The sequence below is a fragment of the Sturnus vulgaris genome, chromosome 27 (genome assembly GCF_052056855.1).
Source record: "Sturnus vulgaris isolate bStuVul1 chromosome 27, bStuVul1.hap1, whole genome shotgun sequence".
NCBI classification, from domain to species: Eukaryota; Metazoa; Chordata; class Aves; order Passeriformes; family Sturnidae; genus Sturnus; species Sturnus vulgaris.
In genome coordinates, this window is record NC_142269.1 from 4963857 (window position 1) to 4979574 (window position 15718).

General features: G+C 49.7%; 1 protein-coding gene across 1 annotated transcript; it reads right to left on the bottom strand.

Moving 5' to 3' along the window:
* Positions 1 to 218: 218 nt before the first annotated feature.
* Positions 219 to 9810, bottom strand: CCR7 (C-C motif chemokine receptor 7). Its single transcript, XM_014885472.2, has 3 exons — positions 9698 to 9810; positions 4819 to 4868; positions 219 to 3518 (listed from the first exon to the last, which is right to left on the bottom strand). Exons 1-3 carry the CDS (start codon positions 9705 to 9707, stop codon positions 2457 to 2459), a joined length of 1122 nt encoding a protein of 373 aa, XP_014740958.1. The 5' UTR covers positions 9708 to 9810; the 3' UTR covers positions 219 to 2456.
* Between the last annotated feature and the right edge of the window lie 5908 nt (positions 9811 to 15718).

Genomic DNA, 15718 nt, shown 5'->3' on the forward strand with positions numbered 1-15718 from the left:
TCTTTTATAATCCATCAGCAGATGAAGTAACCAACATTTTTCTATTTAGTTTATTTTCTACACTCTCTTTGCTGCAGGGCAGCACTGGTATGAAGCTGAGCTGATCAAACAGCTCCTGACAGGACAGAAGGATTGACAAGGACTGTACAAGCATGGAGAAAATACAATGAAAAACCAGAAGTATTTTGTTTAAATTGTTATAATTTATTTTTCTCAAGTTGCAAAATACAGTCAGTTTTCAGACATCAGTGGGGAACCTCAGGTTGGGCTCTTAGGCCAACGTTAACATGACTCATCTAAATTAGATGCAAATTTGTTCTGTCCGTTAAATTTAACCAGGGAAAGCCAGACTCTGACATCACCACTGCCTCGCTGAGGCACCAGCTGCAGCTGTCCCAGAGGGTCCCTCTGCATCTCTTTTATGGAAGCAGCTGTGCGTTATCCAATTTGGAATTCATCTGGTGTGCAAGGACCTGAAAACCTCTTCGTTTGTGGGAGGGGAATGGATTTTACCTACAGGACACAAGTACAGTTCCATGTGCTGGTGGATCAGTTTCCTGGCTGGAATAAGGTGAATGGATTCTGCATTGAAAGGTTCCATGGAAGCAGAGTGTTCTCGGGGTACATTTGTGAACATATTGAACTTTGTCTGTGTAAACAGCTTTACATATTGAATACACATTAACAATGTATTGTTGCTGATGATTGTTGCAAATACCCCGTGCTGGGGGTATCCCTGGCTCTGGCCAAGATCATGATAGCTGTGTCCTGCCCAAATAAGGATGAGAAGGAAACCAAGGGCAAATAGCTGTTCAGTGTCAGTTGTCACCCCCTGTTTCATCTGACAGATAAACAGCACTTCTGTACAGTTACCTGGGCATTGTAAACGAAAATAAGTTCAGCAGTTGAGCACAGATAGGTAACACAGAGCAGAATGTACTCTCTTCCCAAATCCCAGCCCTTGGCAAAAACCCCATACGCCAGAGGTAAATGGTTTATGGAGAATTTAGTTAGATTTGGTGGCAGCCAGGTAAATAACTGGCAGTTGTTTCAGACTGAGCCAGTGAATTCTGTCTTGGATGGCTGATTTTAATCCTCAGTTCTCTAAAGCAATGCTCTTCAACCCACGAACCAGAGAGTTCTGTGTGTGACTCCTGATGGATCCATGTGTTGAAATAAAGGATAAATGTCTGTTTAGTGAGTGTTTTGCTGCTCATGGCTCTGTGGAACATGGACATGTCTCCCCTGTCAGCCCCGGGAGCAGCTCCAGACTGAGATCTCTCTCCTCTGGCGATGGCTGTGGGAGAGCTGGGTGCTGTGGGATCAGAGCACACAGGACAAGGACAGGGACAGGGACAGGGACAGCTGCCCAGCCTGTGCACAGCTCCTCCCAGCTGACGTTCAGCTGTCCCACCACAGCAGTTCCCAGAGCGTTCGTCTGTCATCAGGAATCTTCACTCTTCCTGTAAAAGCGCCAACTGGAATTACAGCCTGGGCTCCTCCAAGGTCGGACTTGCCACGACAATAATCTGCTGTTCAGCTGCCGTGGCCTGGCAGTGGTGGGGCTGTGTTCACATCAAACCTCAGTGAGCGGTGCCTTTGTTGGTGCCTGCAGCACCCATGCAAAACACACCCCAGTAGCTTATGAGTGAAATACAGATCTGACTTCAAAAGCAGCTGAAGTCCTGCTAGAAGGACTGGGAAGGGAGGAGAAAACCCACATTCATATTTATCTCAAGGTCAGCAAGTGATAGTCCAGAAACAGGATACAGGCAGAAGTAAAGTGGAATTTGTACTTTTCCTAACAGAGATGTGAGAGGCTCTAATATCATATAAAGTAATTGAAATACAGTGAGAGTTTGTATGGATTTCACATTAGCTGTGGTCATTTCTCCCTTTTCATGGGGGAAGGCAGAGCAGTCATATGCTTGGATCCTCTGCAGCTGGGATTGTCTGCTGGATTGAGTCCGAGGCTGTGGCTGCAGGTTTGCCTTGGACTGACTCAGTGCAAGGGCATTTCTGTGGGTTTGCAGAGCTGTTGTCTTGTTAAAAGCAACATCCACAGCAAGGGTGATGCCCTTGGCAGCTCAGCTCCAAACAACAGTTCTGCTCCACCAACCTCTGTTTTCCTTTGGTGCTTGTAGCTTTTAGGGTAAATGTTCTATTTTGAGCATTTCTCATTTTGACAGGGAAATACCAAGCTGAAGGTGAAATGACAGGAGAAATTGTAGACTCACCACCTTTCCCTTGCTTTACTGTTAGTGACAGCTCTGTTGTAAAGTCTCTCCACCCGTGGGATATTGGCCAGCAGTCCTTGCTGCTTGAAACAGGGGGAGGCTTCTGGATTTTCCCCTCGACTTCTCTGCGGTGTGGTAGGTCTTGCTCTGCCAGGAGTCCAGACTAGAGAAAATGTCCAAAACCGTTTCAGCTCGAGCAGAGCGTGCCTGGAGCTGGGCTCACGGGGAGAAGGTGGTGGTTGTCTCTGTCTCCATGGCGAAGGAGGACCTCTTGTTGTCGCGGCAGGAGGTGAGCTGCCGCAGGCGCTCCTGGCTCAGGCAGCCCAGCTCCTTCAGCAGCTTGAAGAGGTCTGTGCGGAATTTGATGCCGATGAAGGCGTAGAGGAAGGGGTTGAGGCAGCATCGGAAGCAGGCCAGGGTGTAGGTCACGTCGTCTGCCATGTCCAGCTTCTTGCTCTCCTCACATGAGCTGGTCTGGTTGAAGGCTGAGATGGTCTTGGCCAGCATGACGCTGTTGTAGGGCAGCTGGAAGACGACAAAAACGATGACCACGGCGATGATGACCTTGATGGCTTTGTTCTTCTCAAAGTTGCGGGCCTGGAGTAACGTTTTGATGATGATGAGGTAGCAGAAAGACATGACCAGGAGGGGAATTAAGAAGCCAAACACCATTTGGGATACTTTGATGCCAGTGTTGAAGGTCTGCAAGTCATTAGCAATGATGGAACAACGGGGATTGCTGTCCAAGTTGTTCACACCACTGTGAACCAGCTCAGGGATGGAGAGGATGAAGGCCAGGAGCCAGATGATGGCACAGGTCACCTTGCTGATGAGCATCATCCAGGGCCGCAGGCGATGGGCTGAGGCTGCCTGGACGATGGCAATATACCTGTCGATGCTGATGGACAGGAGGAGCAGCATCCCGCTGAAGAAACTCATTTTGCAGATGCAGTAAATGGCTTTGCAGGCCAAGCTTCCAAAAAGCCAATATGTGGCTGCACTTGTGGCCCAGAAGGGAAGGGTCAGCAGGAAGAGGATGTCTGCCACAGCCAGATTCAGCAAGAACATGTCTGTCATGGTCTTCAGCCTCTTGTAGTAGATGTAGGTGAGCATCACCAGCCCGTTCCCCAGCAGCCCCAGGAAGCAGATGAGGCTGTACATGGCTGGGAGGAAGGCAGCACGGAAATCACGGACCTCCTGCTTCTCACACAGGGACTCGAACATGCTGTAGTCGATGGTGCTGTTGGAGTCATAGTCATAAGTGACGTTCCCAGCACAGAACTAGATCAGGAAAGAGAAGAAGAGTGTGTTGGGACAAGGACTGTGTTGCCTGCGTGGCTGTGCTGGGAAAGGAGCCTGGAAGGAAGTCCCAGGGAGTTCCCAAGTGCTGTCTCATGCCAACATCACAATCAGAGCAGGCACAACCTCATGGCTGAAAGTGTTTCCCATAAATATGTGAGGTTTGGGACTTTTTGGGGGGCTCCAAGTGGAAATTCCACCAGAAATGTTTCGTGCTCAGCCAAAGCAACACCTGCAAACCCTCAGATGTGTGGCAGCTTTCCAGAGTCTTCCAGGACCTTCCTCCAGCTGTGTGTGCACAGCTGGCTGTCAGATAAAACGTGAGAAATAAACTCAGCTAAATTAGAACTCAACGAAGGTGTCGGTGAGACCGTGGGGAAGTGCAGTGAGTGCAGCAGGAAGCTGCTTCCGTGTCGGCACGGACGCAGGGCCAGCATCTCATTCAGGCCCCTGATTTCAGTTCTGATTATTCTTGTTTCATCTTCCTACACTGCCATAACCTGCGGTATCTGTGCCCTGCTTTTTGTGACTTATTAGTCTCCAGAACCTTCTCCCCATCGCACAGACATGAAAGGTTTCCCCTGGACACCCCCACCCTTTATCTTGGTGCTCTCCATCGCAGCAGGTTGGGCTTTCACCACATCCTGCCAGGCAGTGAAAGGGAAAAGCAGGGGCTGCTCTGCTCTGCCTGCGGGCTGAGCCCCAGGCTGCCCCACGGGCTGGGGAGTGGCCACTGCTGCCGAGGGACCACGGGCACCAGGACCAGATCTCGGGTTTAGGAGCAGGTCGTGGCACAGCTCTGTGCTTGGGGTCCTCCTTGCAGGGCCAGGGAACTCTGAGCGAGATCAGGGCAGGGGAAGATGCTGAATTCTTCCTCCTCCTCGGGTGTATCCCTCTCCAGCTCTGTGCTTGGTCAGAGCCCAGCACCTTGACCAGGAATTTGCAGGGAGCAGGAACCAGCTACTCCCTGCAATCAGCGTGGTGCACTCCAGTCTGTCCTGGAAATGCTCACTTTGGGACTAAAAGGGGACTCACACAGCCCCGGCCATCTGAAAATCACTGTGTTTGTCACCATTTCTCTCTCTTTGGTTTTGTTTCTCCTGTTTGTTTCTCTGTAGCTGGGCTCTGCTCTCACCTCCCACCTCCCACAGCTGGATCCTGGGGTGAGCAGCTGTGTCCCCACACACTTCTGGGACTGTGGGTGGCTCTGAGTTTTTGAGATATCCCTTTACCCACAAAACAAAGCAGCTGAATTTCAACAATGTTGTTGAAAACATCTTACCTGAAAAACAAGTGGCAGGCTGAAAACAAGGGTGGCCTTTAGCTGCTTGCCTAGGGAAGAAGGAGATGCTGTGTTAGTGGCTGAGTGGGGGTTTCCACATGGTTCTTACTTTGAAAAAGCAGTGGGTTGCGTTGTCCATGGCACTGTGAACCCTGCAGAGCCCTCACCACTGAGGAAACCAAAATCTGGGTAAGATGCCAGCAAGATAACCCAGGGTCATGTGTGTTACTGTCAGAGCACTGGTGGAGTGCTGGAATCTGGCCCCTCTGGCTTCACAGAATCAATTTGGGTTGGAAGGGGCCTCTAAAGGTCATTCAGTCCAACCCCCTGCAGTGAACAGGGATGCCTTCAACTAGACCAGGTTGCCCAGGACCCCGTGCTGAAGGCTGAGAGCTGAGGACTCTTAACTCAGACACACATTTTTATTTTATCCATTACTTTTCCCTGCAGGCAGCCTGTTCCCTTTTGTCTGAGCACTGAGGGTGCAGATTAAGCCATGTGAAAATATCCAGCTGTGAGAGCCATAAATCTGGCCCAGCTGTGCTCCTGTGGTGCCTAGGCTGTGGGGAGGAGAGCTCAGCTCCCCATGGGACAGATAGAACTGGAACTGGCTGAAATTTATTGCTTGTCTCTAAATGTCAAGAGTTGGCTTCTGCTGCCTTGGGATATGAAAATACAGAATGCTGACAGCTGGAAGGAAAAACTGAATTCAGAGCCAGGTGTGATAATGGTGAGAGCAATGTCAGCCGAGCAGCTCTTCCTGCTGTGGTTAGCAGGGCAGGGGCCAGGGAAAGCTTTCTCCTTTCTGGTTTTACAGCATCTGCCTCAGGCAGTTGCCACTGAAATTTACTCTGGAAGTGAGAAAGCCCTTGGCTCCACTCTGGTGTGAGGAGGAGATGTGTCCCTTCCTGAGGGCTGCCTTGGCCCAGGATGTCCCTCCAGGCACTGGCTGGTCCCTGCAGCCCCTCACTCCCTGCGGGTTTTCTGCTCTGGCCTTTCAGCTGCCTGTTCCTCCTAGAACTTTGCCTTGCTCCTCATGGCATGGTTGTTCATGAACGTGACTGATTCCTGTGCTCAGTCTGCTGGATTCAGCTCTGCTTGGCTGCAGTTTGGAGCCTGCTGTGCCAGGCTCCTGCTCATGTTGCACCAGACCAGGACGATGAACTTCCACTACGGTAACAGCACCCACTGCACCCGTGTTAGGTCATGTGCAACAGCTTCACTAATAACAGATAGAGTTACCTGTGAGTGGGGATGTTTTTTAATACTTGAGGGTGATATGTGGGTGACAGATCCAGCCACGTGTGAAAACTCTGCTCATCCCCAGGCCTGTGTTAGCGCTTCCCCTGAGCTCTCCTAGAAGCTCTATCTCACCTTCCCCCCTTATTTTATTTTTTTTATGCTCATGCAGCTGTGTCCTCATTTGTGTTCACCCTCTCCTCACCTTCTCCAAACTCTCCTGGGGGTGTCTGAGGGATTCCCATGGGAACACTTAGTGCAGGTGGCTCAGGGCTGGAGGAGTGCAAGGCAGGGGCTGAGGGTGAATTGAAGCTTCTGGCTGTTCTGTCCAGCCAGTGGCTTTTACTCTGGCCAGTCCCAGATTGCAGGAAGAAGTTTGGTGTCTGTTGTGGTTGTCTTCCCTTCAAACTGATGCCCTGCCTTTTGCATATGACACAGGAAACACACGAAAAGCCCTAAGGACTGAAACCCACTGGGTTGTTTTAAGCAAGCACAGGCTGTGACTGCCCTCCCTGCCTGGGATACAGGCATGGGGTCCCTGACTCTGCAAACACCAGAGCAGCCTTTAGTCTTCTGTTGCACCTTCTGGTTTCCCTGGTGCTCCTGGCTGCCCGTGGATGGGTGATGAGTACCTGTGCTGGTAGCTCAGCCCCAGCAGGAAATCACCCTGGGTAAGAGGCAGAGGAGAACCACCCTCATTGCATGGAGGAAAAGCACCCCCCTAAACCAGAGTCCACCAGCTCTCCCTGGCTTGGTTTGCCAGCTCCAGATCCAGCCATGACTTAACCTGACCAGTCCCAGCCCTAGCCCTGCTGAGGGCTCCTTTGCTCTGTTCTGTTTTCTTATCACCCTCTGAAGGTCTAGAGAAACAGCACTGAGAACGTGACTCAACCAACTCCTGAAACACTTCAGCCAACATAATTCCTTTGAAGATCATCAGAGGTTTCTTTCTTCTCCCCCTTCTCAGTTACTGTTTCAAGTGTCTTAAATGTCAAATGACTTTTCAATACGAAGAAACCCTGTTCTGTTTCTGCCCCTCGTCTGTGCCCTCTCCTTAGATTACACATTTGCAAAAGCACAACCAGAGAGGCCCTGCTGCCTCCTGCTCCCTCTACACCAGTTTGAGCAAATTTGTGTCACTGCTTTCAGTCAGACTGGACAGGACTGGCATTTCTTCAACTTGTCTTGTGGTCTGGGGCAGTGGGCAGAAACAATTATCATGACACGAATCTTGCTCTGCTGTTTATCAGGCAGTTTAGGTACATTTTTTTACTTTTTCTTTCTTTTTTTAACACCTCCTGGCAGTTGGCTGCTGTGGGTATTTTCTTAAAGTTTTTAAAGTTTTGTTCCTCAAAATACTAAGGAAAAAAAAACCCACCCAAAAGTCCCTGCAACCAGTTGCACTAGAAACCTCATTTATAAAAATACACCAAAACTCCACCACAGCAAATGAGTCAGCCTGGCCCTAAAGCCCCATGTCAGCCCCATGCCTCAGCCTGGGAGGTGCTGGTCTGAGGCCATCCTTGTCCTGAGAGACCAGGAAACAGTGGAAATGGGAATTTCTCCATGAGTGAAGGAAGAAAGGGTTCTATTCATGGCAGGGGATGGGAACCCCTCAGTTTTGCAGTCTTCCTCCACAGATTAGCCCAAGGAGTGGGATTCATCCTTGACAGCTGTTCAGGCTCCCTCAATAGCAAAGGGAAAGAAAAAAGTGTTTTTAAGCCCCAGTTTAAGCCCTGGGGTGGGCACCTGGGGCACAGCTCAGGCTGAAGGGTGGCTGAGTTTGGACAGGTGGGTCCCTCCCAATTTATCTGGATCTCCCCCAGCACCAGCTACTAATTGTAAGCAAGGTAAGAGCAGCTGCAGGAGCAGTGAATCCTGACAGGTGCACCCAGAAAAGCCTCTGACAATGCCTGGAAGAGCAGAGACAGTCCTGAGGGTGATTAATCAGATCACAAAAATGACCAGGGCAGCTCACGAGGGTTTGGCTGCTGCTACAGCCAAGGGATGCACGAGAGCAAAGCAGGAGCTGGGAATGATTTAGGGATCAGATGCAGGGAGCAAAGCAGGAGCTGGGAATGCTTTAGGGATCAGATGCAGGGAGCAAAGCAGGAGCTGGGAATGCTTTTTGGCAAAACTGAGTAAACCTGCTCTGGCCAAACCCTCGTGGTGAAAGGAAGTTTTTTGGCCATCTGGGATTACAAAGCAAAAGTTCCAGCCTCAGCACACGTGTAGGCAGTGATTAACCTGCTCTGTATTTTATACATGTACCAGATTCTGGTGCCCCTTCTTCAGCAGTACAGGATGCTTTTGGGGGAAGAACCAGGTATTTCTGAGAAAAGTTAATCAGAATTAAGTGATCTAATGACTACTGGCAGTTAACAGCCTGCTCTCGCCCCTTGCCCCCCTCACAGCTGGCAGAGGAAAGACACTGTCATCTCAGGAGTGAGTGCACCCAGTGAAACCCGGTCATGCTCATATTTGATGTGTTCACTGATCTATCACAGAAGAAATTTAATCATTATCTACCTTCACTCCTTTCAGGAAACTTTGAATCAAAAGATGAGATAAGCAGAGAGAAGCAAATGAAAAATTTCCTGCTGAAGCGAGATAGTTTTGTTTTAAAGAAAGCACCGTGGTGGTACATCTTCCAGGGAAATGAAATATTCCTCTGAAATACGATAGTTGAACAAAAAAACCCAAAGCAGGAACACTATCATAACCTGGTCAGGTTCTCACTAACTCTTTCTTTTCCCTTTTCCCAGGAGCTAAGATCGGCTGCCCCAGGACACTGAACCCCTTGGAACAAGCAACCCACAAAGTGCCCACAGGAGATGCAGAGGCCAAAAGTTTAAACAAGAAGAATGATGTGTGGTGGGCAGGTCCAGCTGCGTGTTTGTTCAGATGCAGGGATTCCAAAATCCAGGAATTTCCTCGGCCATTGATTGCCAGAGACTCTGAGGAGACATCCAGGAGAAGGAAAACTCCTTTGGCCCATTCCCTGCTCCTGCCTGGAGGGCTGTTTTGGTTTAATTGGTCCTGTGGGACCTGCCTCCTCTTTTCTCTGCATCCCCCAGAGTTTCCTTTATTCCCCAGAACTTCCTGCATCCGTGCCCCTGACCATCCCCAGAGCCTCCTGCATCTCCAATGCATCCTGCTTTCCCCAATGTTCCTGCAGATATTTCTTAATAGAAATAATCTGCAAAAGACAGGATGAATCGTTAGTGAACAATCTCAGCTCTTCTTTCTCCCAATTCCTCGATTGATTCACTGACTTAAAATCTTGCCAGGGAGAGTGCTCTCTCTCTCTCTTTTATTTTTTTATTTTTTAATTAAGAACACAGAAGAAAAGGTGTGAATTATACCAGATTCCATTTGCTTTGGAACAAAAGGGCCCCTTAAAATTGCCTCCCAACCTCTTTTTTTTGGTATTTGTTTCTGAAATGATTTGAGGTTTTTGAGCTTCTAGAAGAGAACGGTGCATTTTTTTTTTTCAAATAGTAAAAATGAGGAAGACGAAAGTCTTTTCTACTATTTAAATACTCTGATAGAAGTGCTCCGCTCCTGTGTCACAGGACAGGGACGGGACATCATTAATAAAGCTGAAGACACAGCCTGAGGCTGCAGTCCAGGTACTCACCTCTATCCATGGTGTGGTTCCAGCACGATCCGGTCACAGAGGTAGGCACAGCATCACCCGCTCCAGCACCTCCTCCCCAGCTCCTGCCAGGTACCCTCCTCGGGGAACTCTGATTTTATACTTCCTGCACCCATGTGAGGAGCTCATGGGCACCCAGATGTCGCTGACATTTGGTAGACCCTCCTCCTCCTCCTCCTCCTACTCCTCCTCCTCCTCCTCATGTGTTCAGTGCTGTGTTGAGCTCTCAGGGTGCTCAGGTGCTGCCTTAGATTGTTCCACACACCCAGAGCTGTTACTGACACTTGGGGAAGTGAAGTGGGCTCTGCTTTCGGACTGACACATGAGGAATGGTCTGTGGTGAGGGAAACAGGGCAAGGAGGCTCTTTCATACCTCCCCTCTCCTGCAAATCCTGCTTTGTCAGTGCTCAGTACTGGAGGAAATAGAGGTTTCCATCCCATCCCATCCCATCCCATCCCATCCCATCCCATCCCATCCCTTCTACCACACCTGTTTTGGGAAGGGTGTTCAGGATGAAAAGTCTCAGTGCACTGGACCACCCATGAGCAATAGTCCTTTGTCCTTCTCCCTCACTACACTGCGAGCAGCTCAGTGACTTCCCCCCTTTCTGGGTATTTTTGTCTTCCTCAAATGTTCTGCACTTTGTCAGTGTCATGCCTCCCCCCTAGGCAAAGCAGTGGTTTTTGTTTGGTGGATGTCAAAGAGGGCTCTGCTCTTGGAACAGACCTCTCAGGTAGAGGGGCTGTTTCTCACACAGAAACGTCTCCAGCTCCTCACAAACTCGCTTTTCTCCTAAGCCAGGCTCACCTAGAATGATGCCTTTGGCATCTTATCCTCTCTGTTTTCTTATGCTGTGTCAGTGCTGTTACTGCAGCCAGGTGGAAAAATAGGGCATCACAGGATGGAATCCCAGCCCTAATTAAGTATATCTGAGGCTGAGGGTAGCTTTGAGGCTCCTGTGGATTATCTTAGGTCCTTTATGAAGACTTAGATCCAGTTTCAGACTCTCCTTCAATGTGGTCCCAGCCCAACTCAAAAGTCTTCCCAGTGCTTCCCTCTCAGTGGACCAGTGTTGGTGTGGTTCTGAGCCCATTCTGGGCTACTCGGAGGACAGGCTGCTGGGGTACTCAGGGTCAGGATTTTGGGTTTTTTGGGGGCAGGGTGCTGGGGCAGGAGAATTGTGACAGTTTTCCTCTTCTCACACACAAGGTAACCCTCCCTCACCCCGGTGCTCTCTGAGTGCGCGGCACTGACTCCTCCGCACCTCCCCTGGCACTTATCTCAGTCAGCAGGTGCCATTCACATCTCTGCAGCTATTTATTGCTCTGTTTGCCTTTGCTCATCAGGTATCCAGGCAGGTAGGCTGCCTCGAGAGCTTTATCTCGTAACCACTTCCGCCGAGGAGATGAAAGATTTCCCTTGGGTACGGGCAGAATACCCGGAATCGAGGGGTGCAACAGAACTGAGGAGGCTGCACACAGGTCACGGCGCTGCTGGGGAGCTGTGGGTGTGCACAGGGGGCATGGGCCCCTCGGGGTGCTCTGTGCTCAGCCTGCTCCAGGGACGGGCACCAGGCAGTGTTCTGGTGCATCCATCCCCATGTCCACACTGGCTGAAGCCGAAGGTGAGAGAGGGGAGGCAGGCAGGTGGATTGCAGCTTGTTTTCTGCATATGGTCCCATGATTCAACTTCAAAGGTTTGGTACGTGCCAAATTCTGTGTTGTTAGAGCCCATTCAAGCAAACTGTTTTTCTTAAAAAGAAAGGGAATATTTAAAATAAACAATTTGCTGTTTATGACACTGAACTTCTTGTACAGTCACGTTTTATACCCAGGGAGTTCTCAGAACATTTATTAAATCTTTGCTTAGTTTGATTGTGTGTATTTGCAGTCTATTTCATGTCTGAGTGATTCCATCTCTGACACACTGTCTCAACCTGGGTGCCCCATGAGCTGCTTTTCATAAAACTGGGATCCTGTGTGAGCAGACAGACCAAACTCAGACAGTGCCCAGCCTGAGCTGTGCCCTTGAAAGCCATTGCACTGTGCTACTAGAACCTATTTCTTATTCCAAAGTTAATTAACTATATAAAAAGAATCAAATATCAGGTATTCCAGTCTCTGGGTCTCTCTGCTCCCCTCCAGCACCCATGAAAGTGGAAGTCAGTGATTTAAACCTGCTGCCCAGGCTGCAGCAGGAGCTGGGTGGCAGCTTTCATCCAGAAACTTCTCAACGAAAATGCAGCTCCTGATAAATTCCACAGGAAGTTTCTCAGAGAGATTTTGATTCAGTTCTTATTGGTTCCACTTGGACTGAAATATGGAGTTGAACTGAATTGAACTGTGTAATCTTGCATTGTCCTAGCATTAAATTGTAACTCACTCAGCAACATCACAAGGAATGTGTTTCACATCCCTGGCCTGTGTGTAAAACTGGAATTCCTGTGGGATATCCCAACACAGTCTCACAGACATCCTGAGGTGGGAAAGATCCAGGACAGGGTTCCCAGGCACCACGTGCAGGCTGGAGGACCTTGGAAATCAAAACTCAGGGCTTTGCCTATGGAGGTGGAATTTGGTCTGAGAGAAGCACAACATGGGATGTTCTTACATCCTGAGTTCAAAACTTTTTGGTATTTTCCACCAGTTTTGCTTTAGGTGATTGACAATAGATGGAAACCCTGGCCCTGTGCCCCTGCTCTGCCCTTTGGCTGACATGAGCCATGGGAAGGTTTGTCCCCGTGGCTGGAGGAAGCCAGGGGTGCCCAGACAGAAGCGTTGGTGAGTTCAGGGTGGACCTTTCCCAGCTGTACTTCCCAGCCACATCCTTGCACTGACGTCAAGGAGGGACCCTGACGTCTGTCCTGCTGCTCCCTCTGCCTGGCAATGCCAGCCTGAGCTGCCCAGGATCTCCCAGCTCCAGCCTTGCTCCTGCCCAGACCCTCCTCTGACGTCTGGGGACATCCAGGGGGGTTTGTGGTGGAAGTCAGCAGGGTCACTCCAGGGAGGTGTTGACGTTGTTGTTCCTCAGGCAAATATAAAATAGCAGAAGTGAAAGCGTGAGTAAATTCCTGACCTTAAGAGTAGCACCAAGCTGGGATTCCTCACCCAGCAGAGTTCTTTAAGCGGGTATAGGGGATGCCCTGAGAAACATCTCATGATTGTGATCTCACCACCGGGTTATTAACAGATCTTTATCCTCCGGAGGGAGGAAGCAATCTGTGCAGCACCAGGCTCTGATTGGGATGCACAGCTGCCCATGGTGGTCAGCCACAGCAGAGAAGGCACACCCAGTGTCACTGAGAATTCACCTACATCATGTCCCAGGTGGTGGCCTGGCTCTCCAGTTCTTTTTTTTTTTTTTGAGAAAAAATAAAAGATTTACCAAATTGGCATCTGCCCTGCACTAAACAGTTGGATATCAGCAAGAATGTCTTCATGGGCAAGGTGGCCAGGCGTTGGAAGGGGCTGCCCAGGGGCGTGGTGGAATCCCCATCCCTGGATGTGTTCAGGGAACAGCTGGATGTGGCACTCAGTGCTCTGGTCTGGTTGGTAAGGTGGGAATCTGTCACAGGTTGGACTTGGTGACTCTGGAGGTCTTTTCCAAGCTAAATGACTCTATGATTCTATTCCGTGAAAGCAGCTCCCTCATCCTGCAGCCCAGGAGTCGAGATGTGAGGAGGGAAACAGACCCCGAGACACCAATGGGGAGGGGTCAGGCTGGCAGGGACAGGGACACTCCCCTTTCCAACCCCAGGGTGAGAAGGGCAATCCAGGTGATCAACCACTGACCACAGGCACTGCTGGTCCCTCTGTCCCTTAGGGCAGGGCTGGGCAGCTTTCCATGGCATCTGCTCCCTCTTGTCTGCCCACGCTGCCCGGGCTGGATGGGCAGTGATGAACAAACATCTTTCTAGCCTGAACATGAAGGAGACAGTGGTCACCTCAAAATGAAAAGGGTGGGAAAGGAGAAGTGATTGAAAATGGGAAGAAAAGCTCCTGGGATGTTACAGAAACTATGTCAGGAGAGCTTATGAACACCAGCTGTGTCTAGAGATGGTTTGAACCTTCCCACCCAGGCAGGCAAACTGCTGGGTAATTCCCACAGGATATCAAACACTAGTGAGCAGTGAATCATTTAGAGACATAACAAGATATAGCTTAGGGAGATAAAGGGATATTGATTAAAGAGATAAAGCATTATGACCGTTAAAGATAACTGAGAGTTGAAGGGTCCCTGACCATCCAGCAAACATCACTCCTGTGAGCTGTGTTCCCTTATTCAAAAGGGAAACACCAGTCTGCTGCTGCCTTTGGATGAAAACTGGATCTAGAAACTGGAAATAATCCCATCAGTGTTTGCTCTAAGAAGAGCTCATCCAGCCCTCTCTGTTACAGACCTGGCAATCTCATCACTGGGATGAAAAAATTGTAATAAACACATGATAATGTGATTTTTCACTTGGTTTCTGCTGTTGTTACTGTCACTCTTTCTGGTTTGGCTTTCCCCACCCTGAAGCTGGTACTAGAACTGAAATGGCTTTTTCTTGACTTTTTAACAGAATTGGGCGATAAAAGCAAATTGAAACTGGTTGTTGACAGAAATTACTGACTTTTGGAGTCACAAGTGAAGCTTTACGTGATGATTTACAACAAAATAAGACACCAGCCCGATATGTGCAAAACCACTTCAAAAAACCCCTCGAAGACTGTGGAAAAAGAAACGTCAAAGTGAAAGAAGGGAACTGAGAGCACAAACATCTAGACAGACCTGAAGCAGGATCTGGACTTTCAGATTCAAATGCCTGATCCCACTTGATCATCAGATCCTGCTGGGAAATGTTTGCCAGTCACTCTCAGGAACACTCTGCATACACGAGGGATTTCAAACCCAAGGGTCCGAGCTCTGGATTCAAAGAGTTGAGCAGGTGTTGCAATTCTTGAAGGCATGAACACTCTTGGCTGTGACAGTCCAGCATGAAACTAGAACTTTTTGTGTGCCTGCCTGGGAGAGCATGTGGAATTCCAGCCTCTCTGACCAGCTGACAGGATTGAAGCCCCACTTCTGCAGTGCAGCACCTGCAGTTCATAGCCAAGTGCCTGGAGAGCTCAAAGCTGCAGGTGAGTGACCTGTGAGCATCTCATCCTGATTTGGCAAATTGGTACAAATACCTCACACTGTGAAGTGGTACAACTGGACCTCGCTCTGGGCTGGTACCACCAGCAGCTCTCAGGGTGAGGGGAGCTGAACTCCAGCCAGGAGTTGTGTCCTTGTCAAGCCCTGAGCATCACACAGAGCATGAGCTGCCACAAGTGCTGCTGCTGCTGGCTGGCACTGACCATCCTGTACAAGAAAAGCACTGCTCACGTTTACAGCCGAGGGTAGGGCCGTGTGTCCATTGGGCAGGTTGATGGGGACTCCTGGTGGCAGCGCCTGCTGCAGCTTACAAACCTCTGCCAGCACATATCCTGTACCAATTCCATCTCCAGTTGGCAGTGAGGGATGCTTTTCCTCAGTATTCCAGCACCTAGGACTGCTGGGAACACTTGTCAGTTAAGGAGATGAAGGACACCCCACTGCGGTTTTGGTGGTGATGGCAGCATGGTGGATGGGTTTGGATTTGTGGCTGATCAAATGTGCTTTGAGTAGCTTCTGATAAATTGTGGAAAAAAATCCAAAATAGTTTTTTTTTTTTTTTTTTAAACTGAACAGCAAAGCCTGCCTGGCTGGAGGTTCAGGGCAAAACCTAGGGCAAGAAAAGGAGAAATAAACCATCCCTGGCTCCTTGGGACAGGCCAGGCAGAGAGGCTGCACTTGGAGCTGGTGGTGAATGGAAAAGCACATCCTGAGATAGAGGAGGGACCTCGGCAAAGCCTGAGCAGAGTGAGGGTCTGACTCTGCTCCCTGTGTGCTGCCCACCCACACCTCCCCTTCTCAGGACCCTCCTCACCCCCAGTTTATCACCACACACGTGTGGATGTGGGCTCCCCCACCAGGGGCTC